This window comes from Acomys minous, assembly GCF_964271855.1.
Source record: "Acomys minous genome assembly, chromosome: 11".
NCBI classification, from domain to species: domain Eukaryota; kingdom Metazoa; phylum Chordata; class Mammalia; order Rodentia; family Muridae; genus Acomys; species Acomys minous.
Genome location: NC_140492.1, coordinates 67,908,963 through 67,936,820, shown reverse-complemented (window position 1 = coordinate 67,936,820; position 27,858 = coordinate 67,908,963). Strand labels below are relative to the sequence as shown.

Below are 27,858 nucleotides of genomic sequence, written 5' to 3'. Positions count from 1 at the left end.
TTCTCCTGCTCTTCTTCCCCAGGCTTGTCAACCTGTGAGCTTCCTCATGGTTCTCCTTTCTTCACCTCCCCGGTTTAAAGTAAGATTTAATGCCAGGATTACAAATGTGTGTCACCATCCAGAGGTTTTGCGTCAATTCCAGGCATCAAACTCAGGTTGTCAGCCACAGGCTTGTGAGGCAAACACTTTTATCCGCAGAGTGGCTGCTGGCCCCTCCCCTCCTTCTGCACGGAAGCTAATAGAACCAAGCAGAGAGGCTGACACAGCCAAAGGCCAGACAGGACGCCCAGGGTTTTTCAGATGTGCCAGAATCCTGGGTGGAGCTCCCAGCACTCAGTTGATGTTCCTGCGGTTGCTCTTTTCAGGAATTCACCAGAACGGACAGAAGCCTGTTTCTATGCACCCCGATACCCACTCAGCAGCACTGAATGGGAAGTGTTTGCACCTTGTCCTGGTTGTTCATGTATACAGAGACCTTTGTCATTGGTCCGGGAAAGTCGCAAGAGGATAAGGTTGTTGGTTTTAGCTCCTCTGTTATTGGTTTCTGCTCTAAGTCACTGTACAAAGTTGTGCAATGCTTTAGAAATGTGCTCTGCACTCTGACATTCTTTCCCAAGGCGAGTAGGTCAACAACCCCGGTGTTGCAACGTTCCCGCCTGAAGCGCGCTTGGACAGCAAGCAAGGTTGTATTTGTTCTCAGGAAAGACGGCCAACAGTGGATGACCGCAGGCATCCACCTAGGGGACACGAGTAGTCAGGCGGGGAGAGCAGAGGCCGGAGAGGCCAGAGCCCGGAGGCTGCTAAAAAGCAGCTTCTGAGTTCGGTTCCGTCCCTCCGGTTCTGGGAGAGAAACTTAAGTCATGAAGCTTCTCGCTCTCCTGGTCCTCTGCTCCAGGCTCCTACCGAGTTTAACGCAGGGAGAAGGACCCCAGGAAGTCGACTGCGACGATGACGACCTATTTCAGGCCGTGGATGCCGCGCTGAAGAATTACAACGCTGAGATACAAAGCGGCAACCAGTTTGTGTTGGACCGAGTGACCGAGGGCACTAAAACGGTGAGTGGTCGCTTAACCGTGAAATCACGCGGAATTAGTTTTCTCTGGCACTGGGACTGGGGGGGCAGGCGGGATTCCTGAAGTCAGACATTTCAGGAAGAAAGAAACAGAAGTAGACGCAGACGTTTGAAAGGGACACGGCATGGTGGGGGACTCCAGCGGCGACTCATACAGTTTGCAGTTGGAGAATCCACCATGTCCGTGAACTCGGTGAGCGCTCAGCCTTACATAAGAGGAGTTCGGTATGGGTATGAATACAGGGAATAATAGCTGGGTGTGGTGGCGCACGCCTTTAATCCCAGCACTCCGGAGGCAGAGGCAGGCGGATCGCTGTGAGTTCGAGGCCAGCCTGGTCTACAAGGCGAGTCCAGGACAGCCAAGGGTGTTCCACAGAGAAACACTGTCTCAAAAAACAAACAAAAAAACAAACAAACAAAAAAAAAAAACGGGAATAAGAGGAGACTTGGCCTTACTGCCCTGGATCATTTTTCGAGGGTAACTGTAATGTTTCCTTTAGTTTTCTTTAGTTTGGGTTTGGTATTTTTTTGGGGGGGGGGGGTGAGGTGGGATGGGTGAGGCATGTAGCTTTAGACTAACCACAAACTTGCTATGTAGCTGACAAGAATTTAAACTCCTGATCCTCCTACCTTGACCTCCCTAGTGCTATGATTCCAGGCATGTGCCACCACACATGCTTTATATGGTACTGGCGAATCGAATCCAGGACTCTGTACACGCTAGGCAAGGACTTTACTGACTAAGCTGGTTTTACTACACCTTTATTTCTTCACCAGTGCACTCAAGTAGGAGACAAACGCAATCATGATACACAAATTAGAGAAAAACGAAATCTTTAAGAGTTTTTTGGTAAGTGTGTGTGTGTGTGTGTGTGTGTGTGTGTGTGTGTGTGTGTTTTCTATCTGCATGTATACCTACCTGCATACCATCAGAAGAGGATATCGGATCACTTTATATCCACCATGAGGCTGCTGGGAATTGAACTCAGGTCCTCTGGAAGAGCACCCGGTGCCCTGAACCACTGAGCCATCTCTCTAGTCTGTGAATGTTATTTTAAAAGAAAACTCTTAAAAGGGGGGTGGAGGGCTGGAGAGATGGCTCAGGCGTCAAGAGCACTGGACTTGAGTTCAATTCGCAGCAGCCACACGGTGGCGCACAATCATCTACAATGAAATCTGGTGCCCTCTTTTGGCCTGCGGATGTACCTGCAGGCAGAGCATTCATACATAATTTTTTTTTTTAAAGTAAGAAGAAATTGCGTTTTTTAAATAAGCTTTCAAATAAAATTTGCTTTAGAAGACTTTTCCTTTGGATTAGTTAAGTTACTTAAGCAGGAAACATAGCCAATCACTTGACATCATGAGGATAAAAAGAAAACCCTAATGGATGTAGGTTTGTTTGTTTTCAAAGGGTAAAATGAAGCCTTTTGTTTCTCACTCCAGCCCAATGTGCACTCTGCCTCCTGGAGCTCTGGGGCTGCAGTCTGATAATGTCTTCATTGGCTGATGGATGGGACCCATGGGAATGTTGTAGTGCAATGTCCATGTGGCCCTCTTACGCTCCGGGATGCAGCCGAGGGATGCAGCCCAGGGCACATGTCAGGCAAGCACCCCACCACTACGCTGCATCTTGGCCCTTGAGGGTTCTGAGTCAGGGCCTCATTCTGTATCTCTGTACCACCTGTGTCTTCCTCTACATCTCAGTGGCCAATCCCCACCCATCCCCCTCCGCACCCGCCTCTGAGCGTGCCCGGTTCTCTCTCAGAGTTCCTCTTATCCTGTTCATCAGCCCTCCTTTACTGTAGGCTGGTCAGCTCATTCTTAAACCAGTCAGAAAGTGATGGAGACGTGCACGCCTTTAGTCCCAGTACTCGGGAGGCAGAGGCAGATGGATCTCTGTGAGTTTGAGGCCAGCCTGGTCTACAAAGAGAGTTCCAGGACAATCAGGGCTATTACACAAAGAAACCCTGTCTTGGCAGGGAAAATAATTAGAACAAAACAAAACACTGAGACAGGTGATGGCTCCATAAAAAATAACAGCACCAAAGTCCAGCCTGTTCTCAAATCTCTGCTGTTACAGACACCAGCATTTGAATAACACAAAGACTACAAAGACCACCTTTACACAGGGCCCAAAATGATCACCCCAACAGCACTCCTGGCTTTGAACTCAAGGTATTATACTGGGATTACAAACTTCACACTATGCCCAGATTCAGCTATACATTTTGAAAAACCGTATTTATACATGTAAACCAGGTTTTATTTAAAAAAAGAATGAAAGAGAGAAAGAAAGAAAGAAAGAAAGAAAGAAAGAAAGAAAGAAAGAAAGAAAAAGGCAGGGCCACACGCCTTTAATCCCAGCACTTGACAGGCAGAGGGAGACAGATCACTGTGAGTTAGAGGCCAGCCTGGTCTACAAAGTGAGTCCAGGCCAGCCAGGACTGTTACACAGAGAAACTCAAAAACCAAAAAAATAAACACACACACACACACACACACACAGAGGGCAGGGCTAATACTATGGATAATGCTTTAAAATCATTAAGAATACAAGCATAGTATGACTATCTTTCCAAGGAGTATTTATGCAAATGAAAACATTTATATTTTAACAAACATGTGGCTCTCCTTGAGTCTGGTGGGTCTGATGTTTGCAACGTGTCGGGTCTCACATACTTGCTGCTGGGCCCGCTAAGTGACTCCAAGTGTGTCCTTTGCTTTCTTCAGGGTGACTCTGAGATATTTTATTCCTTCAAGTATCAAATCAAGGAGAGTAACTGTTCTGTTCAGAGTGGCCTCCCCTGGCAAGACTGTGACTACAAGGACGCTGAGGAAGCCGTGAGTATGCGCTTTATGCAAAAGCCCCCAGCCTGCTCCATGTAATCCTTGGGGCTCTATAAAATTTAAATGAAACTGTTAAACTGATAGACAAAACTTGTACACATGGTGGGGTATGCATGACAATTTGGTTCCCGTGCACTTTTTTACAGCAAGGTCACCTGTCACCTCAGACGGTCATCAACCCTTTATGCATAGTAACAAAATTCAAAATCTGCTTAGCCTTTCTGCAATGAACAATACAAAATTGTTAGGCCGGTGTGGTGGTGCACACCTTTAGTCTCAGCACTCGGGAGGCTGAGGCAGGCGGATCGCTGTGAGTGCGATGCCAGCCTGGTCTACAAAGTGAGTCTAGGACAGCCAAGGCTACACAGAGAAACCCTGTCTCGAAAAAACAAAAAACAAAACAGAACTAAAAATGTCATCTGTATTTACTCTACACCTATCTAAGTGTCACTCTGTAATCCTGGGCCAGCCCTGTGCTGTCCCCCACCTCCCACTGCTGGTGAGGACAGTTCTGCCCCTAGCTCCTGTGACGTCACCCTCTGCTTGCCTTTGATGTCCTGTGCCTAGATGCTTTCACTAATCTGCTTGTTTCCAGTTCCTCCCGTGTTGCAAGTGGCAGGACTTAATTGTTTATGCCTGAATGGCATTCCGTTTCATATATACACCAATTTTCTTGCCCACTCACCAGCTACCTTTTTTTTTTTAATTACAAGGGGAAGATTTATATCACAGAGCCTGTTTATGAAGGATGCACATAAACCTTCTAATACGCAAAAAAGAAAATTAGCCATGTTATATCTGAGTTCCTGAGAGGAAAGAAAAGCCAGGAATATGCCAATCATTAAACAGGCTGCGTTCACTCATGAGAAGGTGGTCCTTGTAACCACGCAAAGCTTGTGCATCAGACCCCAGGGAGACAACATAAAGATATTTGGGCTGAGTTCAAGGTCTAGTGAAGGAACCACGTGAGAGTTTTAGCTATACTGAGCCTCAGTACCAATCTTGACTTTGCTGCTTAGCCTCCCTCAGTAGGTGCTTTACACTATAAGAACGGGACGATAAAGGAAATAAATTAAACTAAGGATCTTGTTAATGGTACGCTCTAGGGCCTGACATTTGCCTTGCACTGGGAGAGGGGCTAATTTGCCTGAGAGCTGCTCTTCTCACAGACTTGCGTTCCCCTCTTAGCTAGGATGTCAGCATTCTCTGAGTGTTTGTTCTCAGACTGTGGTAACACACCATTGTAGAGGAGCACTGCATACCAGATGAGGAGACTAGAGTTGCCATGTGGGCCCTGCCCCCTCAGTGAGCTTGCGTGGCAGCTGCTATGCCCTGCACAGTCGGTCTCTCCGAGCTAGCTACCTGGAGGCATCCGGGTGAGCTCTAGCCTTGCTCCTGGTACTCAGTACCATGGGTAAGTGTGAGTGAGGACCAAGACAAAGCTAGATGAAAAACGCTATTCACCACTAACTGTGGATAGCCCACTGTGTAAGCACAGACTGTGCGCTGCTCTCTTAGGCACTCTCTCTGCGTGTTCGCATACTGACTCTCCACAGCGACCTCCACAAAGTGGGCAAATTGAGGCAGTGAGAAGCACCAGGGCCGAGAGAACAACCAGCAGAGAGCAGAGTGGAAGCAGGATGGTTCCTAAGGGGTTAAACGGAAGTGTATGGAAAGTGCACACACCCACTGAAACTGAAAGGAAAATCAAAGAGGCAGCTTAGCCTGCTGGTCACAGCATCTATTTTGTGACAAAGAAGCATCTATAGGACTCTACATCAGGGCTCCAGTTTAATAGCCTCGCTCCTCTGCCTCGTCCCTGGCCCGTGAAGATCAGTGGCCAGTGGAAACAATCACTAGGACACAAAAATATCCATGCTCAGGTCTCACAATTTTGTTAGAGGGCTGGACTTGCTGCTCTTGCAGAAGACCTGGGTTGGGCTCCCAGCACCCAGACTGACACTCACTGTAACTCTCGTTCCGTGGAATCTGCTCCTGACTTCTGCACTCTGCAGGTACCAGGTACACATCCATCCATCCATCCATCCATCCATCCATCCAGGGAAAACATTCACATACATAAAAACAAATCTTTAAAAAAAAAAAAAAAATTTTATTTTCTTTTTAAAAAGCCACATCTAACAACAGCACTAGATAGATGCACACATTAGAAAGAACGATTAGGGCAAAAGGCCTCTTTCTTTTCTTTTTAGGCCACTGGAGAATGCACAGCAATTGTGGGGAAGAGGAGAAATAAATTCTCCACAGCTACTCAGACCTGCAAGATTACCCCAGGTGGGTGATCATCCGGGGACCTGTCCTGGTGGGGGCAGTGGGTAGGCGCCTGGGGGTGAGGTGGGGTATGTCGGCGTCGGCGTTCATTACTCCCTTGTACCCAGACTACAACCCCGACCACTTCATCCTCCCAGAAGGTGGCAAATGGCAATAGCAGTGCCACCTGCCGTGTTGGGATTATAGTAGATGTGTGGTCAGAATAGCCCCGCGCCAGGTTCTTGGATTGGGCCAGGCTTGGGTCACGCATGCCCTGGAAGTGTCCTAACTCTTCCTGTGTTCGGTCAGGAGGGGCAGGTGAGGGTGAGGGGTGCCTGACAAAAGACAAGGAAACATGGAGCCTGCCTCCAGTCCCACACAGCACGCTACAGGGAGGGAGGAGGGTGTGGGCTTGGGAGTCTGCCCTAGCCTGGAATTTTTTTATTTTTATTTATTTATTTAGGTTTCTTTTGTTTGGTTGTTTTTTTAAACATTTATTTATTATGTATACAGTGTTTTTTCCTGCATGTACTCCTGTAAACCTAAATAGGGCATCATATCTCATTATAGATGGTTGTGAGCCACCATGTGGTTGCTGGGAATTGAACTCCGGACTTTTGGAAGAGCAGCCAGTGCTTTTAACCTCTGAGCCATCTCTCCAACCCTCTTATTTAGGGTTTTGTTTTGTTGTTGTTGTTGTTGTTGTTGTTGTTGTTGTTTGTTGTTGTTGTTGTTGAGACAAGGTTTCTCTGTGTAGCCTTGGCTGCCCTGGACTTGCTTTGTACACCAGGCTGTCCTCGAACCACAGAGATCTGCCTGCCTCTGCCTCCCTGAGTGCTGGGATTAAAGGCGTGCGCCATCACACCCGGCTTTTTTGTTTTGTATATCTGACAGGGTTTATTTGTGTAATAGCCCCAGCTGCTCTGGAACCCATTTTTGAAGACCAGAATGGCCTTGAGCTCACAGAGATTTCTGCCTCCCCCAGTGCTGGGACTAAAGGAGCACACCACCACAACCAACTTCATTCCAAATTTTTATCATCTTGATTTTCCTTCTCCTAGTCTCGGGAGGAACATAATAGAATCCTTAACAGGATTGGTGTGCTAGAAAATTAAATGATAAACCTAAAGATGCAATGGCTGGGCGTCATCGTAACTCATCCAACCTTTACAGTTCCATCAGGGTGGTATTATATCCAGGTTTTTCAAATGAGGAAACTGAGGCCAGAGAAGTTAAGTAACTTACCTAAGGTTATACAAATAGTCAGAAGTACAGTTGGTAGAGTAGGTCATTAGTAATAGTAGTAATAATAATAATAATAATCAACTTATGGACATATATAGCCATTATTATCACTTTCAATAGTGTAAAGGTGCCAAGGCTTTTTAGAGGGATGGCATGTATGGGTGCATGCCAGTCATGAAAACCTCCCTGGAGCTGACCTCTACAGGGTGGAGAGAGGGAAAGAAGGAGCGAGAGAGAGACAGAGGCAAACAGACAGACAGACAGAGAGAGGGGTAGAGAGACAGAGACAGAGAGAAAGACACAGTACATCCCCTGGAGCAGCATCTTAGGCTTTGATATGGTAAGTCGCCGTGGGGCAAGTTTTCCACACACCCGCCTTAGCTGTCCTTATAGAACCTGCAAAGGCACTGAACTTCAGCTCTTACAAGAAGCTAAGTGTGGTGGCACACGGCTATAACTCCAGCACTAGGGAGGCAGAGGCAGGGGGGATCTCTGTAAATTTGAGGTCAGCCTGGTATACAAAGTGAGTCCAGAAAAGCCAGGGCCACACAGAGAAAGCCTGTCTTGAAAAACCAAACCAAAACAACAACAACAGAAAACTAAAACATCAGATGAGGCAGAAAGCATTCAGTTACCCAGGAAAGGAATGGTGTCCTTCTTAACTTTCCCCATCCTCAAAACCTGTTTCTTCTCCTACTACACTCTGTTTTCAATGAGAGCTGGTTGGAGGCAAACAAACAAAGAAACAAACAAACAAACAAAAAGCAACCAGCCCTAGCCAGGCGTGGTGGCACACACCTTTAATCCCAGCACTCGGGAGGCAGAGGCAGGCAGATCGCTGTGAGTTCAAGGCCAGCCTGGTCTACAAAGAGAGTCCAGGACAGCCAGGGCTAACACAGAGAGACCCTGTCTCAAAAAACCAAAGAAAAAAGAAAAACAGCCCTCCTCATCTTAACCACGCTTGTGGTTTCATCTCTTTTGATCAGTAATTCTCCCATCTTTCCCATCAAATTCTACGGTTTTATTATTGCCCAGTGTCCCAACTGAACTTCCTCTACAAGAAGAGAAACTTATGCATATTTACTCACTAATTCTTTTTGGACACCAGTAGAGATTCAGTACACAAAGCAGTCATGAGGAGAGCTGTGCTGAGCAGGGAGTCAGGGGTCTCCACGGCACAGCCCAAGACTGTCTGTCTGATGACGTCATACCTATTGTGTTGTCAGCTTCCTATTCCTGCAACAAATGACCTGAATTGGGCTTTGGGCCACATTTAAGATCCAACAACATCCAAGTATGGTAATGCACACCTGTAAATCCCACACTTGGGAGGTTAAGGCAGGAAGAGGATTACCAGTATAAGGTCATCCTCAACTACATAGCAAGCTGGAGATGGTCCTGGAGTATATGAGACTCTTTCCCAAAAAGAAAAAGAGGGGGACGGAGGGAGGGAGGGAGGGAGGGAGGGAGAGAGACAGAGAGACAGAGAGATAGAGGGAGGGAGGAGAGACCCAACAACAGTGAGCACCCAGGAAGTGTGTTCCCAAGTGGTAAGGAAGCCTTGAATCCTGAGGCGATGTCTCTGCCACACATACTACTCACTGGGCAGCTGTCAGCGCTATCTGCTAGGGCACTTGCCTTGGTAATTTCATATAAATATCTATAAAAAAAAAAGACAACACCATTTTATTGCAAACCATTCAGTGGGCCCTCCTCACACCACAGTGGAGTATTCCTCATTCACTTCGGAGGGTCTATGGGGACCCTAAAATTGTGTGTAAATGTTGCGGTTGTTAGGATTTTCTGTGAGGCTACAGCTTTCATCAGATTTGCTGTGTGTAGAGCTAAAAACTAAAGGGCTAGCTCAGAGTTTGTTTAAAATGGGCAGATCAGCAAGTCTCTCCTCCTCCTCCTCCTCCTCCTTCTCCTCTTCCTCCTCCTCCTTTTTAAAGATTTGTTTATTATGTATACAATGTTGTGTGTGCATGTACAACTGCATGCCAGAAGAGGGCACCAGACTTCACTATTAGAGATGGTTGTGAACCACCATGTGGTTGGTGGGAATTGAACACTCCCAACCACCTTGGGACCTTGGGAAGAGCAGCCAGTGCTCTTAATCTCTGAGCCATCTCAGAGGTTGAACTTGTGAACTTTGAGTATAGACAGTGACTCTAAACATCGTTAATAACTTCTTCCTAGAGCACAGCTCCTCTCTCTGACTGTCCATAACACAAATTGGCCCCATCTGTGTCACGCTGGACGCTCTGGTAAAATGAATAGATGTCGCCTCCCATGGTAGTGTTCCTTGGCACATGGTGATTTCTCAGGGCCACCTGTCCCTTCTCCCCTGCCTTCACATGTCATGTTGATACCTCATGCTACCTTATTCCTTCTAGTAGAGGCATCTTCATCTTTTTCTTAGATGTCTCCTGTGAGCCCGTTCTGGCCTCCTGTCTTTCCTAGCTCTTGCCAAACCCCATGAAATGATCTGTCTACACTCTTGTCTTTTCTACCTGACCTCTATTCCTTCATAGAAGTGACACTTAACATCTCCCCATACCCTAACTCAGCACCTGGCATGTGATAGCAAGAGCAGATGGACTTCTAGAAAAGGCACCTCTTGGACTGACTAACGAGAAAGCCTCTTGCCTTCTGTGCTCATCATATGAAAACAGAGAGGACTGCCTTACGGCCAGCACACAACCACGTGCTTTCTACCTGCTAGTGGCTTGTTTTAGATGATGAGACCCTGAACCTGAAGCTGAACAAGTTTAACAATTTTGTGTGACATAAAAAGTGGAAAGATAAGCTTGTGTGAAAGGCCTCTCCTCCAGGAGCCAAAGCATCCGATTGAATTTGTCAGGGTCAAGGATAGAAAATGTGTCAAATGGAGTTAGGCATCAAGGAGCTTTCATTAACACTGAAAAATAATGTTGTATCTGTAATGTCGCCTCTTTTATGAAATGGTGAGAGAGTGAATTATTGTGTTCATTAAAATGCTTAGAATAGGGGCCCAGTGACATAGCATAGCTAATGTCACTGCTCTGAGTGATGGGACCTGGGAGAGTGGAGCTGATAAGTGAGGCAGACTAAAGTCTCATGCAGTAGCCAACTTTATTCAGAGAATCAGACAGTTTACATTCTGAGGGTTAAGAAATGTCACCTAGCCAGGCATGGTGGCTTGTGGCACAAGGCTTTAATCCCAGCACTCAGGGAGGTAGACACAGGTGGATCACTGTGAGTTTGAGGCCAGCCTGGTCTACAAAGTGAGTCCAGGACACCCAAGGCTACACAGAGAAACCCTGTCTTGGGACTCCCACAACTTTAATCACCTGAATAAAGTTCTCATGAGTTCAAGCTGTATGTAATCACAGAAACAAGCCACATGTGGCAAAAATATGCTTTTCCATACAGGCGTAGAAAAGATAGTTGAAAACGTTGAGACTTTCGAGAGCACTGGTATCCACGACAGACTGTAGCTACCTAAGATTCAGACTTTTAGGAAGAAGAAATGAAAAGTTTGAAGGTTAAATTGAAACAAAATTGAGGAAATATTGGGGGGAAAGGATACCCCTTCCATAGGGAGTGGTCTCTCTTTTTTTAAAAAAAAGTATTTATTTATTATGTATAAGTGCTCTGCCTGCATGTACACCTGCAGGCCAGAAGAGGGCATCAGATCACATTACAGATGGTTGTGAGCCACCTTGTGGTTGACTAGGAGTTGAACTCAGGACCTCTGAAAGAGCAGTCAGCGCTCCTAACCTCTGAGCCATCTCTCCAGGCCCGGGAATGGTCTCTTTATTAACCTGTGTTTTGTATCATTCGAAATCAAATATCAGTTAACCATAAAATTTGTCATACTCTGCAAAAAAAAAAAAAAAAAGATAGTTAAAACATCTAATTGAATAACAACAGCAATCAATGATGAATCATATAAAGTAAACTTACTCCTTTCCAACCCACCCGGGAGGAGCACAAAAACTCATTCTCAAAAACAATCATGGGGCTGGAGAGATGGCTCAGAGGTTAAGAGCACTGCCTGCTCTTCCAGAGGTCCTGAGTTCAATTCCCAGCGACCACATGGTGGCTCACAGCCATCTACAATGTGATCTGGTGCCCTCTCCTGGCCTGCAGGTGTATATGCCGGCAAGCACTGTATACATAATAAATAAATCTTTTAAAATGTGTTATGGGTAAAAAAAAAAAAAAAAAAAAGAACAATCATGTGTTTTGAAGAATCTGAGGTCACAAGACTCCGGTCTTGTGTTCATGGAGTAGTCTCACAAGCACTCAGAATTCTCTTCACAGGACTCCATTCCTTGACCATGTTCTGACAAGTTAGTATGCCTGAGGGGCCTGGGTTCAGTGCCCATCACCCCATACAGCAGGCATAGAAGCCTCTGGAGAAAAGTAGAAGAAGATCAGAAATTGGAGGCCAGCCTTAGCCACATAGATAGTTCCAGACCGACCTTGGAACATATGAGACCCTGTGGGAGAGGAAGAAGAAGAAGAAAATATATATATGTGTGTGTGTGTGTGTGTGTGTATATATATATATTATAAAAATACTCTCTATTTTTGCTTCTGACTACACAGGAGTCCTAAACTCTCATTATCTTTAACTCATACAAAAGTTACAGGAAAGTCAGTTTATCAGAACCGTTCTAAATGGTCCTTTGGCTTTAGGACCATGAATATGAGATGTGTTTTCAGTTGTTAATGCTGTCTCTTTGTCTGCTCTTTGTCAAGGTAAGGGCCCCGTCGTGACAACTGAGTACACCTGTCTGGGTTGTGTGCACCCCATAGCAACCGATAACCCGGATCTGGAGCCCATTCTGAAACACGCCATCCAGCATTTCAACAACCGCACAAATCACTCCCACCTCTTTGCTGTCAAAGAAGTAAAGCAAGCCAAAAGACAGGTTGGTTTTTCCATTTTTCATGGCATGTGATACGGTTAAAAAAAATCTGTTAGATTAGCATTCTGTCTCCAAAACCAAACCATTAGCAGGAGGAACCTGCCTGGCCACACGCTGGCATGGCCCTGGAGTGTCCTGTAATCTGATCATTTTATTGGTTCCTTGATCAAGGCTTTTCTGAGAGCTCACCCTGCCCTGGGAATTTCCATTTCTTAAGAATCCTTCAGTTTAGTCAGCAACATTCTCTACTTTTAGTTCAACTCGCCATTATGGGAGATGTGTTTGTTCCCCACCTGGGTTCACGTACAGCACAGGGATGGTGGTGTGCAAGGGGACAGATGGTGACAAGCATGGGAGTGGGGCGGGGGGGCCTGCCAAGAACAAAGCAGGACACTGGTAACCTGAAACCAGAGGACTCACCAGGAAAGGCCACTCCCATTTCACACCGCTCCTGTCTAGAAAAATCACAGCTTCAGAAAACAGGGAGAAACATGCCCTAAGGAAAGATTGTGGAGTCTTTGCGTTTTGTTTTTCATTTGCAGTTCCTTAGAAATGTCAGGGAGAGAGAGAGAGAGAGAGAGAGAGAGAGAGAGAGAGAGAGAGACTGTGTGTGTGTGTGTGTGTGACAATCAGTACTCAATATTTATTCAGTGATACTTTTGCCTAGTAACAATGATGCCTTGTATTTCTTGAGCACTTCTTATGTCTAATTTGATGTTTATAACTTTCATGCACTGTGAATAATGTTCACCCTGAGCTTCAGGTAGTCACTCAACCTAAAATCATTTCAGATGGTGGCTGGACTGAATTACGAAGTCACCTACTCAATTGAGCAAACTAATTGTTCAAAGAAGCATTATCTATTCCTGAGTCAAGACTGCAAATCCTTTCCCAGTGGCGTAAGTAGGCAAAAGTTTAATGATGGCCTTTCACCTTTTGCTAACAGCACTTACAGGACTGTCAAGCTCTGTGGATGACTGACGCCACAATTGAGATGTCATTTCCCATGAGATGTTCACTCTTGTGTCCACTGGGGAATCTTTGGACCCCAAGTTTCTGGTCAAGGACTCTGCATGGGTCACAGTAAAGTACTCACATTCCCAGGGACTAGGAATGGGACAACCTTCTCTGCTTGTTTCCTCATCTCTCTTCTATTTCCAGGCAGCCAATAAACACATCAGAAGAGCCATAGGCCCACTAGCCAGCAGGGAATGCAAATGCAAACAGAATGGTCCTAATCTCCTAGAGGAAAGGGGGGATGGGGGGGGGATGCTGAAAAATGGGAGACACACACACACATACACACACACACACACACACACACACACACATTGTTGCTGTTGTTGTTTCAAGACAGGGGTTTCTCTGTGTAGCCTTGGCTGTCCTGGACTTGCTTTGTAGACCAGGCTGGCCTTGAACTCACAGAAATCCATCTACCTGTGCCACTGCCTCTGCCTCTGCCTCCTGAGTGCTGGGATTAAAGCTGTGTGCCACCACCCACGGAGGGAATTTAGTATTTTGCTGTGGGAGTAAATAGGTGGGTGCGGCCTCTCTGGAAACATTTTTTCCTCAAAGAGTTAAGTATCAAAAGACACTGAACAGGGCTGCACACAGCAAGCCAATAAAAAAACGCTTGCTGTGAAAGCCAGGAGGAGTTCAAATCGCCAGCACTCAGGCAGGGAGGAAGAGTCTCAAGAGGCTGCGCAGTCCCGTGCTGCCAGCAAAGGGGAGGAGAGGCCGAGGATTCCTGGAGCTCAGTGGCCCAGATGAATGAGAGAGCTGCGGGTTCCCTGAGAGACTCCATCTCAACCAATAAAGAATGACCTCTCGTTAACCTCTAGCTTCTGCGTGTTTGTGCGCTCCCGTGCACACACGTGCACACACTTACGCACTCACTGTGTAGCGGGCACTTGTATTCTTACCTCTCCCTCGTTTTTCCTTTTTTCCTTTTCCCTATGCAATGATTTGTAAAGGAGGCATATAGTCTTTTTTTTTTTTTTACTAGTTGTCTTTTGCTTTCAAAATTGATCTCTGTGATTTTTGAACCCGCCCCCCCAGGATGTCGGTGAGTGTAGAGATAGTGCCTACGTGGATATTGATCAAAAAATTGCTGACTTCTCCCAGAGCTGTGACCTTTATCCAGGTGAGAAAGCATATATGGAGCCACGGGGAATCCGTGGGGCCTGGGCAAGGCAGCACAAAGACAGAAGGAGCAACACGTGTTCTCCAGACAAGGTAGCCTTGTACAGGTACAATGCCGGCTGCCTTTCCTCATACACAGATTTCTTTATATTTGATGTTGTGAGTTGGAGAGAGCTGCATCTTGTTTTTAACCTTCCAGGTAAAGATGGGCTTTCCCATGTGGTATGACGGAGGGAGAGTGTGTGGAAAGCTTTTCTGGTTAGGTCAGCATTTCCCATAAAAGGGCTGACCCTCTCACATTCCAAATTCTTGTACTATAGCAAGAGGAGACGCACCATTGCCTTCCTCTAAATCACACGTTTCTTTTCAGTTTACATCAAGAACGCACACGCCTGTAATCATGTCACTCAGGGACCTGAAGCACGGGGATCAGAGGTTCTAGGTCAACTACATACAGAGTTAAAGGCTAGCTTGGGATACATTGAGACTCTGTCTCATTTCAGGGAGGGGGAGCAAAGCAAGTAGAGCATCTGGGTCAAGTCAACGTGCTCCAACACGCTTCCCTAAAAGTCTGGGCTCAAGCAGGGCAAAGTGGAGAAGTGAATGTCTCGTGGACCACCTTCCTGTAACTCTGCTTTGCTTATCTCGCACCCTGTATAGACAAGGATGCTGGGCTTGTGAGTGACAGGAGGCAGACTAGACTTACTCTTTGGGGTATCTACTGACTTTAAAGATTTATTTATTTATTATGTATAATATTCTACCTGCAAGTACACCTGCACACCAGAAGAGGGCACCAGATCTCATTTTAGATGGCTATGAGCCACCATGTGGTTGCTGGGAATTGAACTTTAAGACCTCTGGAAGAGCAGCCAGTGCTCTTAACCTCTGAGCCATCACTCCAGCCCGTATCTACTGACTTTAAATCTGATTCTTTTCAGGAGAGGATTTGGTGCAACTACTGCCTAAGCGTTGCCCTGGCTGCCCCAAGAACATACCTGTAGACAGCCCGGAGCTGACGGAGGCACTTAATCATTCCATCACAAAGCTTAACGCAGAGAGTAATCATACTTTCTTTTTCAAGATTGGCACCGTGATAAAAGCAACTTCACAGGTCAGTAAACAGTTACAAAGATGGGAGGCTATAGCCTATGTGTGTAATCGATTGCTAATTTGACCCCGGTCTTGGCTCTGCTTGGGAAAAAAGTACTTGCTTTCAGGATTTGGTGATTTAATTCCGAGTCCCAACTCTGCTGCGTGTGTGAGTGCCTTGGACAAGTATCTTTAAAATGTTTGGTTTTTCCTGGCCTGTGATGGCGCATGCCTTTAATCTCAGCACTTGGGAGGCAGAGGCAGGCAGAACTCTTGAGTTTGAGGCCAGCCTGGTCTATAGAGCGAGTTCCAGGACAGCTCAAAAAAACGGAAACAAAAAAGTTCAGCTGTTTTATATCTGAAAATGTCTGGGGCAAAACGCAGATTAGGTAACGTATAACAAAAGCACGTCCAAACTTCAAAGGGCTATACTGATACTAGAAAGCACTGTGCAATTAGCAAAATCCCAGCTAGGAAAAACAAGGTTTTTATTCTCTGCCTTGCCAGACACATCTCTCAAAAGAACATTTCTGCCAGGGGCAGTGCACACCTATGATACAAGCTCTCAGAAGCTGAGGCAGGAAAGTTGGCACAAGTTCTAGAACAGCTTGGACTATATAGCAAGATCCTGTCTTCACACACACACACACACACACACACACACACACACACACACACACGCACACACGCACACACGCACACACGCACACAGAAATGCTAAGCCACTTGGACTCAATCACATCACTGGTCAGCCGTCAAGTCATCATTAACAGCCTTTCGATTTCATGTGGCCATGTTCTTTCTCCCTCTCCTCCCTCTGCCCTGGATTCCTTCATCTCTTATAACTCTGTCTCTAGGGACTGTATCACTGAAGGCTATTTGCCTGGGTGTGGGGTCAGAGGGTCAGGTCTACTATCCCTTCTGTGCTCGGTGACTCTGTGTGGTTATTAAAAGCTCAGCCATGCGGCACCAGATTAGAAAAGCAAAGTCTAGCCGGGTGTGGTGGCGCACGCCTTTAATCCCAGCACTCGGGAGGCAGAGGCAGTCGGATCGCTGTGAGTTCGAGGCCAGCCTGGTCTACAAAGTGAGTCCAGGATGGCCAAGGCTACACAGAGAAACCCTGTCTCGAAAAATAAAAAAAAAAGAAAGAAAAGAAAAGAAAAGTCTCTTAACAGCTCTGGCAGGCTACAATCAGAATATTCAAGGGCAGATTCCCCACCCTAGAGACTCCACGGATACAGGGTAAAGAAAAGTAAGCAAAAGGGAACCAAGCTGTTACGGAAGCTGACACAATCTTCAAAATCTACTAGAATTCTCGCCTAAAAGTTCATACTTTTGGCTTACTACTTGGATTTCTAGGAATCTAAAACAAGAGGCTTCGTATGCAGCCACAGTCATTGTCATTTTTACTAAAACAAAAGACTCGGTAAACTGTCAAACTGCTCAGCAGGGCCAGTGAAATGCTCACATGGTAAACGCATTTGTGGTTTGGGTTTGGGTTTGGGTTTTTCGAGACAAGGTTTCTTTGTGTAGCTTTGGCTGTCCTGGAACTCACTCCATAGACCAGGCTGGCCTCAAATTCAGAGATCCACCTGTCTCTGCCTCCCAAGTGCTGGGATTAAAGGCATGCACCACCACCTGGCCTTTATAAAGGCAAAGGCATTTGTAACAGTAACTTTTATTTGCTTGATGCAATCACTGTCTTGGAGGCTTACTGCCTGTCTGCTAACCTAGGCCTAGTCCCGGAAGCTTCTAGCCTCCATACAACCTAACCTAGGCCTAGCATGTTTTTAGCCTTACTGCTTACTTACTGCCTTAGACTTACTGCTGAATAAACTCACCTTTCTTTCTAACCTCCGGCTGGCTGGTTCAACTTAGCTGTTCTGGCTCAAACTCCTCTCCAAGTTGAGTGATTGAATCTGGCTTCTCTCAGCTTCTGACTGAATCACTCGGCTTGGCCTCACAGTAACTTTGGCAATATGTTCTGATCTTCAATAAAAAGCCAACAATGAAAATACACATTATGCTGGCAACTGTGTGATATAAAACAGATGCTGTGAAGCTTCTCGTTCAGCTTTACACTTTCATTATGGGATGTATTTTATGTAGTCGTTCGTCACTAAAATCAAAAATGTCTACAACAGAATTGGCACTAAAAAACAATTATCTTTATGTCTTGTTTCGTGGCTCGTGTCCATTTCCTGCCCTCAGTCCTTCCTCGTCCCCTTATATTTAGATTTTCTTGTTCTCCTCTCTTCATCTTCGGTACATTTATTTACATATATTATTATTATTGGCTGGGTTCTGCATATCAGAGAAAACATGTGATATATTTCTTTCTGAGATTGCCGGGCCCCGTTTAATATTACACATTCTAAGTCCATGCACTTTCCTGCAGATTTGTCTTATTTTATTTTTCTTTAGAGTTGAGTATGGAATATAATAGTATAGACCAATTTTTCATTATCCATTCAGCTGTTGATAAACAGCTGGGTAATTAAGCATGGGGGTATAACTATCTCATGGTAGGGTGTGGAGTTCCCTGAGCATGTGCACACCGATGAAATACATGGGCCATATGGTAGGTCTTTTCTTTATTTATTTTATTTATTTTTAATGACAGTCAGGCTGATTTTTTGTTTTGTTTTGTTTTTTTTGTTTTTGTTTTTCAAGAAGCCTTCAGCATTGTTCTTATTCCTTAGGATTGCTTTGGCCATTCAGTCTTCTGTGGTCCCATATGAGTTCTTGTATTATTTTTTCTAAGCCTATGAAATATGACATGGAAATTTTTACAGGTATTGCATTAATTATGTGTATTAACTTTGGCAGTGTAGACATTTTTCATAATATTAATATTGCCTATCTAGGACAATGGACTAGTTTTCCACTGTATACTATCTTCTGTAATTTTCCTTGCCAATATCTTGAAATTTTCATTGTAGAGGTCTTTGATTTCTTTGGTTAGATCTATTCCAAAATACTTTTATTTTTATTTAGTTTTTGAGATAGAATCTCATTATATAGTCTAGACTGGCCTGGAACTCACTGTGTAGACCAGGCTGGCCTTGAACTTACAGAAAGCTGCTTGCATCTGCTCCCAACTGCTGGGATTAAAAGCATGCACCACCCCTTTTCTGACCACGTCCCCTGGATGGGGAGTCCTGGCGGCACTCAGAGGAAGGATAGCAAGTTACCAAGAAGAGACTCGATATTCTAAGAGAATATATAGAAGGAGGAGGTCTCCCTCAATCACAGACATAGGGGAGGGGAGAAGGGGGAAAGTGGGAGGGAGGGAGGAATGGGAGGAAACAGGGGAAGGGCTAACAATCGAGATGTAATATGAATAAATTAATAAAAAAATTTAAAAAAGCATGCACCACTGTGCTACATGCCACTTGCCCTGATTTTTGAGAAACTATTTTCTTTTTTTTTTTTTTAAGATTTATTTATTGATTATATACACCAGAAGATGGCACCAGATCTCATTATAGGTGGTTGTGAGCCACCATGTGGTTGTTGGAAATTGAACTCAGGACGTTTGGAAGAGCAAGCAGTGCTCTTAACCTCTGAGCCATCTCTCCAGCCCGAGAAACTATTTTCATCATTGTTTATCAATTTAAACATTTTCCTTTTACATTAGGCTTCTTCCCCCCTATGTTTCTCCTAAGAATGCCCCTCCATATCTTGGGTTCAGATGAATATCAATTCATTAGTCATTTTCTTTAATGCCATATACATTTGGAATGTATATTGGCATACACTGTCCTCTACTAGAAACAAACAAACAAACTTGGGCACAGTAGCTTCAGATTTCATACATAGGAAACCGTGGGGGGGGGGAACCCACTGTGGGTGGCAGTGTGGACGCAGTCCTGAAACTCTGCTAGGTGTGTTAAATTTGTCCCCCTAAGCTCTGAATTAAGCTGAGCCGTCAACAGCAGGAAGCCACGATGGTAGCTCACACCTATAATTCCAGCATAAGGAAGGAGGAAGAAGGAGGTTCATGATGTTGAGGACCACCTATTACAGGCTACTTTGAGTTACATAATGAAACTATGTCTCAAATAAATAAATAAATAAATAAATAAGAATTTAAAACATTGAGAATATAGCTTAATAGCCCTGAGTCCTAGCACTCACTGATACCTAGTACAACAAAAACAAAACAAGAAAAACATAAAGAGAGTGCTGGAGAGATGGCTCAGCAGTTAAGAGCACTGGCTGCTCTTCCAAAGGTCCTGAGTTCAATCCCCAGCAACCACATGGTGCCTCATAACCATCTATAATGAGATCTGGTGCCCTCTTCTGGCCTGCAGGTGTACATGCAGGCAGAACACTCTTCACTTAAAAAGAAAACATAAAAGATCTAGAAAAGGTTTCCATTATTTTTTTTTTACAAAATAGGATTATGCTATCAGTGCTATATATTTCCTTTTTTTTTTTTTTCAGAAAGAACTGTCCTTCCAGGTCAACACATATAGATGCATTCTTTTCAATGACAATGTAATACTCCAAACACACACACACACATATTTAAATTCTATAGTACATAATTAGATCACAAAATTAGCTACTGTTTATAGACATTATGCAGTGACTAAAACTGTTACTAAATACTTAAATAGAAAGGCTGCTGAGATGACTCGGTGGTTTAGACGACTGACTGCTTTTACAGAGAACTGGGGTTTGTTGAAGGAAGGTCTAACTGTGTTTTCAGATGCTGATTTCAGTGCCTTGAGATCTGGTGACTGCCCTGCCATGGGCATTGTTTTGAATGTTGAGCTATCTCCTGTAACCATGTGATGATAAGGAATGGTCCCCAATTACCCCTGCTTGGCCAAGTAGAGATGTTGAGGCCTATGACTGGGTAGATGAGAGAGGAGACAGATGCAGGAAGAAGAAAAAAGAGGTTGTGATGGGTTAGCATGGGAGAAGCACATGGCTGGGTCGGCATACGTGGAGGAAAGCAGCCCAGGTGAAGGACATTAACAAGTATTTGGGGATTTTGGATGAGAAGTGGTCCAGATAAGAATGAGTAAAACAAGCTGGGCATGGTGGTGCGCACCTGTAATCCCAGCACTCGGGAGGCAGAGGCAGGCAGATCTCTGTGAGTATGAGGCCAGGCTAACCTACAAAGTGAGTCTAGGACAGTGAAGGCTACACAGAGAAACCCTGTCTGGGGTTGGGGGGGGGGGGATAATGGGAATTAGTCCCATGTAAAATGAGGCTATTCTAAAATATAACCAGTTACTGTGTCCTTATTGATTATGATAGCTGGTTAGATAAAGCCACTGTAATAATTATAGGCTAATTTTATAACAAACCTTTTTAGATATTTTTATAGTTACTACAACAAGGGGTTCAGTTCCCATGACCTACATGGTGGCTCCGTCCAGTTTCAGGGCATCTGATGTCCTTTTCTGAGCTCTGAGGACACTGCTGCACACATGTGTTGCACAGATGTACATGAAGAACACCCATATACATAAGTAAAGCTAAATACATCCCAGGTTGAGCATGGTAGAGTAGCTTTTTCTTTTCTTTTCTTTTCTTTTTGGTTTTTCAAGTCAGGGTTTCTCTGTGTAGTCTTGACTGTCCTGGACTCACTTTATGGACCAGGCTGGCCTTGAACTCACAGCAATCTGCCTGCCTCCCCACCCCCAGAATGCTGGGATTTCAGGTGTAGGCCACCACATCTGGATGGTAAAGCATGCCTTTAATCCCAGCTCTCAAGAGGCAGAGACAAGGAGAGTCCTGTGAATCTGAGGCCAACAGGCTGATGTATATATATAGTGAACTCCAAGAAAGCCAGGGCTACATTGTGAGACCCTGTCTCAGATAGATAGATAGATAGATAGACAGACAGACAGACAGACAGACAGACACACACACAGACAAAAGATTTAGGGGAGGGGGGTTCATGACCATGACAGACTTTTCTGTGTAGCTCTGACTGTCCTAGAACTTGCTCTGTAGACCAGGCTGACTTTGAACTCTCACAGAGATCCATGAGCCCCTGCCTCCCCAGTGCTGGAATTAAAAGCATGCAGCAAAACCACTTGTTTAAATATTTAAGACGTTTCTTCATATTAAAAATATAAGTGAAGCAATAGATAATTTAAATATTTTCCTAACTGCATAATTTAATCTACATAAGAATTTACCTGGGCTGGAGAGATAGCTCAGTGGTTAAGAGTACTGGCTGCTCATGCAAAGGTCCTGAGTTCAATTCCCAGCAACCACTTGGTGGCTCACAACCATCTATAATGGAATCTAATGCCCTCTTTTATCTGATGACCTCTTCTGCTATGCAAGCATACGTAAAACAGAGTACTTACATACATACATACGTACATACATACATACATACCTATTCAGTATTTGGCAACAAGACAACAAAAAATGTGTTTTGTTTGGTTTTTTTGTTTCTTTGTTTTAGTTTTTCAAGACAGGGTTTCTCTGTGTAGCCCTGGCTGTTCTGGGCCCCTCTTAGACCAGGCTGACCTTGACTTTACAGAGATCCTCCTGCCTCTGCCTCCCCAGTGCTGGAATCAAAGGCGTGCACCTCCACGCCCAGCAAGATTATAATTTTAAATGCATTGGAATAAAAAAAAAGTATATTTTATTATACAAATCCTCACTAAATGCTTTTTTTGTTCTAATTAACTTCACAGGTTGTGAGTGGAGTAAAGTATTTTATTGAGTTCACAGCCAGAGAAACCATGTGTTCCAAGGAAAATAACACAGAATTGACAGCAAGTTGTGAGACCAATCACTTCGGCGTGAGTAGTGCTGTACCTATGTGATGCTTTCAGGATCACTTGTTCACGAGCCTCACGACTAATGATGATTCCCCCCCCCCCTTGGCTTCTTCTTTCACAATTAGCAAATTCTCAACTGCCATGCTAACGTGTACATGAGACCTTGGGAGAACAAAGTCCACCCGACTGTCACCTGCCGAGCATTAGAAATGGTAGGTATTTCGCTAAGGTCAGCTTGGGGTCCATTCTGCATAGTCCAAAAAGCCGACTCTGGGTATTGGAAAGGAATCACTGCTAAAGTAAACTGGGGAACGGGCTGCCTTCTGAAAATAGTAAGAAGCCATACCTTTCTATGCCCATCTCAATTTTTATGGCTGGAAAGGAGAATAGGTGACCTCTTCTTGGTCATTTAACTCATTGTCAGTGCTCCCTATGGCTGGTAGTGACGAGCCAGCCCTGGCACTAACAGTAGTCACAGACCTCCATGGTGGTGTGCCTGAGGTGCACACAGCACGTGCTGTGCTCTACTTTGCACATGAAAGGACTTTGTGAGTAATATGGACAGACTCACTCCCCTTCCTTTAATGAATCCCAACCTGCACTGTAAAATAGCTTCTCGGGGGTTCACACACATGATTCAATTCGGAAAAGCAGTACTCCGCATCTCCCCTTTCTGTCTTTAAAGACTATGCCAATGTGACTATCGCTTTGTCAGTCACCAAAGATAGGGCACTAAGATTTGAAATGCGCCGGGCGGTGGTGGCGCACGCCTTTAATCCCAGCACTTGGCAGGCAGAGGCAGGCGGATCACTGTAAGTTCGAGGCCAGCCTGATTGACAAAGTGAGTCCAGGACAGCCAAGGCTACACAAAGAAACCCTGTCTCAGAAAACAAAAACAAAAAAACAAAACAAAACAAAAGATTTGAAATGCTCCGAGGCTCCAGAATAAATCACTACGTCCCTCATCCCAGGCTCTGCATAGCGAGTTTCTTTTGGTTGTTTGTTTGTTGTTTTTTCGAGACAGGGTTTCTCTTTGTAGCCTTGGCTGTCCTGGACTCGGCTTTATAGACCAGGCTGGCCTCCAACTCACAGCGATCTGCCTGTCTCTGCCTCCCTAAAGGCGTGTGCCACCACGCCCGGCACAGCAAGTTTCCTGCACATTCTCATCAGGCCCTAGGGTCCTGGGAGGCAGGGGCTGTTATTTTTTAGTTTGCAGAAAAGTGGAGTTAGCATGTACATTATTGAGTGCAGGTCAAAAGGCAGCGCCTGCCCTTTCCATCACGATCTCGATTACCAGAAGATCTCATTTGATGCCGAAGGCCGTGTTCTTTTACCTCTGAACACGGGCTTTAACTGCCACCTTCCCACAGGTGGTAAAAGTGGAGGCAGGGAGCATCCTTAAAGCCACACTTTTGTGCAAGCTGCCATCTGTCTTGTTCTGGTTCTTGTTGTTTGTCTATCGTCCCTAACACACTGTAAAAAGGCTCCCAGGCCACCTTGTAAGGCCAATGGTGGTTCAGTCAGACAAAGTAAAAGCAGAAAGTCACTCGGGCCTTTAAGAATAAAAACAGAAAAAGCCGGGTGTGGTGGCGCACGCCTATAATCCCAGCACTCGGGAGGCAGAGGCAGGTGGACAGCCAAGGCTACACAGAGAAACCCTGTCTCCAAAAACCAAAAAAAAAAAAAAAAAGAATAAAAACAGAAATGATTGTAATAGAAATGACTGAGCCGGGTGTGGTGGCACACACCTTTAATCCTAGCACTCGGGAGGCAGAGGCAGGCAGATGGCTGTGAATTCAAGGCCAACCTGGTCTACAAAGCAAGTCCGGGACAGTCAAGGCTACACAGAGAAACCCTGTCTAGAAAAAACAAACAAATAAACAAAACAGAAATGCTCGCAGTTATCAAATAGTGTACCCTAGAGATTATGTACATTAACCACCTTAGCTTTTCTAAATGAAGAAAAACTCAGAGTATTACTAATAATCAGCGCAGGGCTGTAGATATAACTCAGTATAGGAGTTAGATCCCGACATATACAACGTTCCTAAGTTCAATTCCCAGCATCACAACAAAGTCCACAAATTTTACGAACCATCAAAAGAGAAGAACTATTGTTAATATATTTTTTTCTAGAAAACTAATATAGTATTTAAAAATCTGGCAAAGGCTCGCCCCATTGTAAACCAAGATGGCGTCGTCAACTTCTTACTCCCTTCTTCCTTGACAGTGTGGTTTTAACCATGTGTGCATGTTAATGTTCCCTGTGTAGACTGGGATGATGAGAAGGCCTCCCGGCTTTTCACCTTTCCGGTCATCCCTCGGACACGAAATAAGAGGAACAAGTGTAAGTTCACCCTTCGTTGCCAGGCTGCAAGAAGAGCAGGATCCAGAAAATGATGGAGGACCCGCTCATTGGAGTGGCTCGTTGCATGAAAAGAAAACAAAACATAAGATTGACCATGGTCATAAGCACGGCCATGACCAAGGCCATCGGCCCCGAGAGAGCCATGGCCTTGGCCATGGACACCAGAAACAGCATAAGCACCATCACGGTCACGGCCATGGCCATGGCAAAGGCAAACACAAAAATAAAGACAAAAGCAACGGGAAGCACACTGACCACAGAACAGAGCCATTGACAAGCTCTTCTGAAGACACTACTACATCTTCTACACAGACACAGAAGGGGACAGAAGGGGCCACCCTTAACCCTCCCCTAGCCCACCCAAGTACAATGGTTATCCCTTCAGGCATCCAGGACTCAGATTTAACTGGTGTGATGGCTACCACATCACCATATGCCATAGACATCCTTGACGATTTAATCCCTGATATCCACGTACAACCAGATAGCCTTTCATTTAAGCTGATATCTGATTTTCCGGAAGCAACTCCCCACAAATGTCCCGGACGCCCATGGAAGCCAGTTAGTAGAAAGGATCCCACCACAGAAACGACAGACTTTTCTGATTTTGACCTCCTTGATGCTCTTTCTTAACTTATACAGCCTGGGTATCTTTACGAATGCTTTCCCAGCCTCTTTCCCCAGTGCCCAAGCATATATATTTTTATATAAGTCGGCAAAGCGTGAGGCTCAGAACAGCCTAGAAACACTAACCCTCTTAGTGGGACTTCATAAATCTGTGGACGAATAAAACCACCAGAGCACTGCATCCTTTCTGAGCCTGCCTCACACACTTTCTAAGCCCGTACAAGAAGACGCCCGCCAGAACTCACTGCTCTGATAACCAGTGGGTATCTTAAGATGCACGTTAGCATTTCCATACAGAACTGTGGCAGCTGCACTCTGTGTCTAGAAAAATCAAGAAAATCAAGAGACTGAATTCTGACCTTATGGATAGGGAAAAGATAACAGCAAAACATCCAGATGTCAAAGAGAGATAAGAAAACAGAAATCCAGGCTGATGGGGGAGGGCAGTAAATTATTTGACTTTATGTGTCTCAAACAGGTTAATTATATCCAAGGAGGCTCTCACCTGAACAGCTTGTTCTTGGAATTCTTTTTCTGCGTGAGGTCACTAGTCTCTCAGCAGTCTTTGCCACAAGGCCTGCAAGCAGGAGTTTTCTGCTACTGAGGTTAGACTGAGCAGTCCTTAGTTGTCACAAGTTCTGAGTCTAACAATAAGGAAGGAAAGAATATTAAGGCAACCTTATTTATTATGACAAAAGCATGTCATGGGATTTGATGCAAATTCCATTCCTACATTTTATGAGCCAATTTCTTAGCTTCACCTTAAAATTGCTTCATCTGTTTGCTATGACAACTGAAGACCATTGATTTTGGAAAAAAAAAAAAAGAAAGAGATTATGTCCCATTTCCTTATAATGTGAGGAAAGTGTGCCTTTTACAGCCCATGCTGTGCTTTTGCCTAGAAAAAAACAAGATATGGCTTTTTGTACCCACCGGTGAGCCCACTAGGCTCCATTGGACAGTCCATACCCATGGTCACTGAGACATTCTCGTTAAATTCGGTGGTCACCAAACACACACACACACACACACACACACACACAAACACAGCCTTAACATGAGAAATGGACCTGTAAGGAGGAGGGGCCGCTGACAGGTGTGGGAAGGAGAAAACAGAGTGTGAGGGAGAAGAATAATGAGAGAGAGAGAGAGTGTGTGTGTATATTATGAAATTCTCAAAGAACAAATTTAGCTTATTAAAAATAAACAACCAAAACACATAGAAATGAAAATGTTTGAAATACTATTAAGAGTAAACAAAATGTAGTTGGGCACCGTGGTGCGCGCCTTTAATCCCAGCAGAGGTAAGTGGATCTCTGTGAGTTCAAGGCCAGCCTGGGCTACAAAGCGAGACCAGGACAGCCAAGGCTACACAGAGAAACCCTGTCTCAAAAACAAACCAAAAAAAAAAAAAATGTGAGACAGGAAGTGAGCCTACGTTATTATCAATGGACTCACTTAATGCAGAGTTGCCACAAACCCTCAATTTAGAGAAAGCAAAACACGTATAGAGTGCAGTCAAGTGAAGTGCCGGGTGAAAAAACAACTACACCAGCACGTGGATGCGGGTACTGCTGCTGTTTGACATTACTGGAAGGATTTGAGCGTGAGTGTTTCTTGCATTTCAAACATTGTCTACATCTTAAAACAAAGAACCAACGACATCAGGAAACATTCTCGCTGCATCAGTTTGCGGAAGCTGAGCAGGAGCAACGAGATTAACAGCATTTTACTATACTTACAGAGGGCCCTAAAGTTCTGCGAGTACAAGGGCAGACTAAATGGCAAGGGCAGAGCCAGCGCCGAGAGGAAGGCAGATTCTTCCCACGGGCCACAATAGCCCCAGCAATGGCCCTGACCGCAAGGGACGAGAAGAATCCTGGGACATGGGTAACACGGAAGACCGTCCCTTCATCACTCTGCTCCCGGGGTGAAATAAAATTCAGACTTCCTGAGTTCACAGTGGTCTCCTTTCAGCCATACCTGTCTCGTACCACACTGAAGCTGTCACCAAAGCGTGGGTTTGGCCACAGAAGCGTACACTCCCATTCTGGAACATTCTCCCCTTAGAACTTCCTTACCACGGAGACACCACGGGGGCCACATGGCGGCTTAGTGAGCCGCACTTCCGCCGGATCTAGGAACTTGCTCTTTCTTCTTGAACCTGCTTCCGCTCACCAAACCAACGCTAGGAACAATTAGACATCCTCACTTGTATTTCTAACCCTGGGTAAATTACCCAAATGGAACAGAATCTATGACCACACGATGTCTACCAACTTCTCATTATCAGAAAGTGCCCAGTGACCACGGTGGCATGTACTTGTCATCGCAGAACTAGCCAGACTGAGAAAGGAAGGTTGCTGAGAGTTTGACGTTAGCCTGCGTTACATAGTGAGTTCAGGGCCAGCCTGAGATACATAAAGAAACACTGTCTTTAAAAAAAAGAAAGAAAGAAAGAAAAAGAAAAAACAAGCCAGGCATGTCTGTGCTTGCCTTTAATCCAAGACCTTG

The 27,858-nt window shown here is 45.0% G+C and overlaps 1 protein-coding gene across 3 annotated transcripts; it reads left to right on the top strand.

Annotated features, from left to right (window-relative positions):
- Window positions 1-480: 480 nt before the first annotated feature.
- Window positions 481-27,299, top strand: KNG1 (kininogen 1). Of its 3 annotated transcripts, XM_084802647.1 has the most exons (11): window positions 507-1,055; window positions 3,803-3,913; window positions 6,133-6,214; window positions 12,185-12,357; window positions 13,146-13,253; window positions 14,413-14,497; window positions 15,438-15,610; window positions 22,263-22,370; window positions 22,475-22,561; window positions 24,622-24,696; window positions 27,089-27,299. In XM_084802647.1, the coding sequence occupies exons 1-11, from the start codon at window positions 861-863 to the stop codon at window positions 27,182-27,184; spliced, it is 1,293 nt and encodes a 430-aa protein (XP_084658773.1). In that variant the 5' UTR covers window positions 507-860; the 3' UTR covers window positions 27,185-27,299. The 3 variants fall into 3 exon arrangements, with proteins under 3 accessions (XP_084658771.1, XP_084658773.1, XP_084658772.1); XM_084802645.1 differs by lacking the exon at window positions 27,089-27,299 and having other exon boundaries at window positions 481-1,055; window positions 24,622-25,525; XM_084802646.1 differs by lacking the exons at window positions 507-1,055; window positions 27,089-27,299 and adding an exon at window positions 1,189-1,265 and having other exon boundaries at window positions 24,622-25,525.
- The last annotated feature ends 559 nt before the right edge of the window (window positions 27,300-27,858 follow it).

Coding starts and splice junctions, on each gene's coding strand:
- KNG1 (XM_084802645.1), top strand. CDS start 861: ATGAAGCTTCTCGCTCTCCTGGTCCTCTGCTCCAGGCTCCTACCGAGT. Junction 14,498..15,437: donor GAGCTGTGACCTTTATCCAG/GTGAGAAAGCAT, acceptor GATTCTTTTCAG/GAGAGGATTTGGTGCAACTA. Junction 15,611..22,262: donor TGATAAAAGCAACTTCACAG/GTCAGTAAACAG, acceptor TTAACTTCACAG/GTTGTGAGTGGAGTAAAGTA.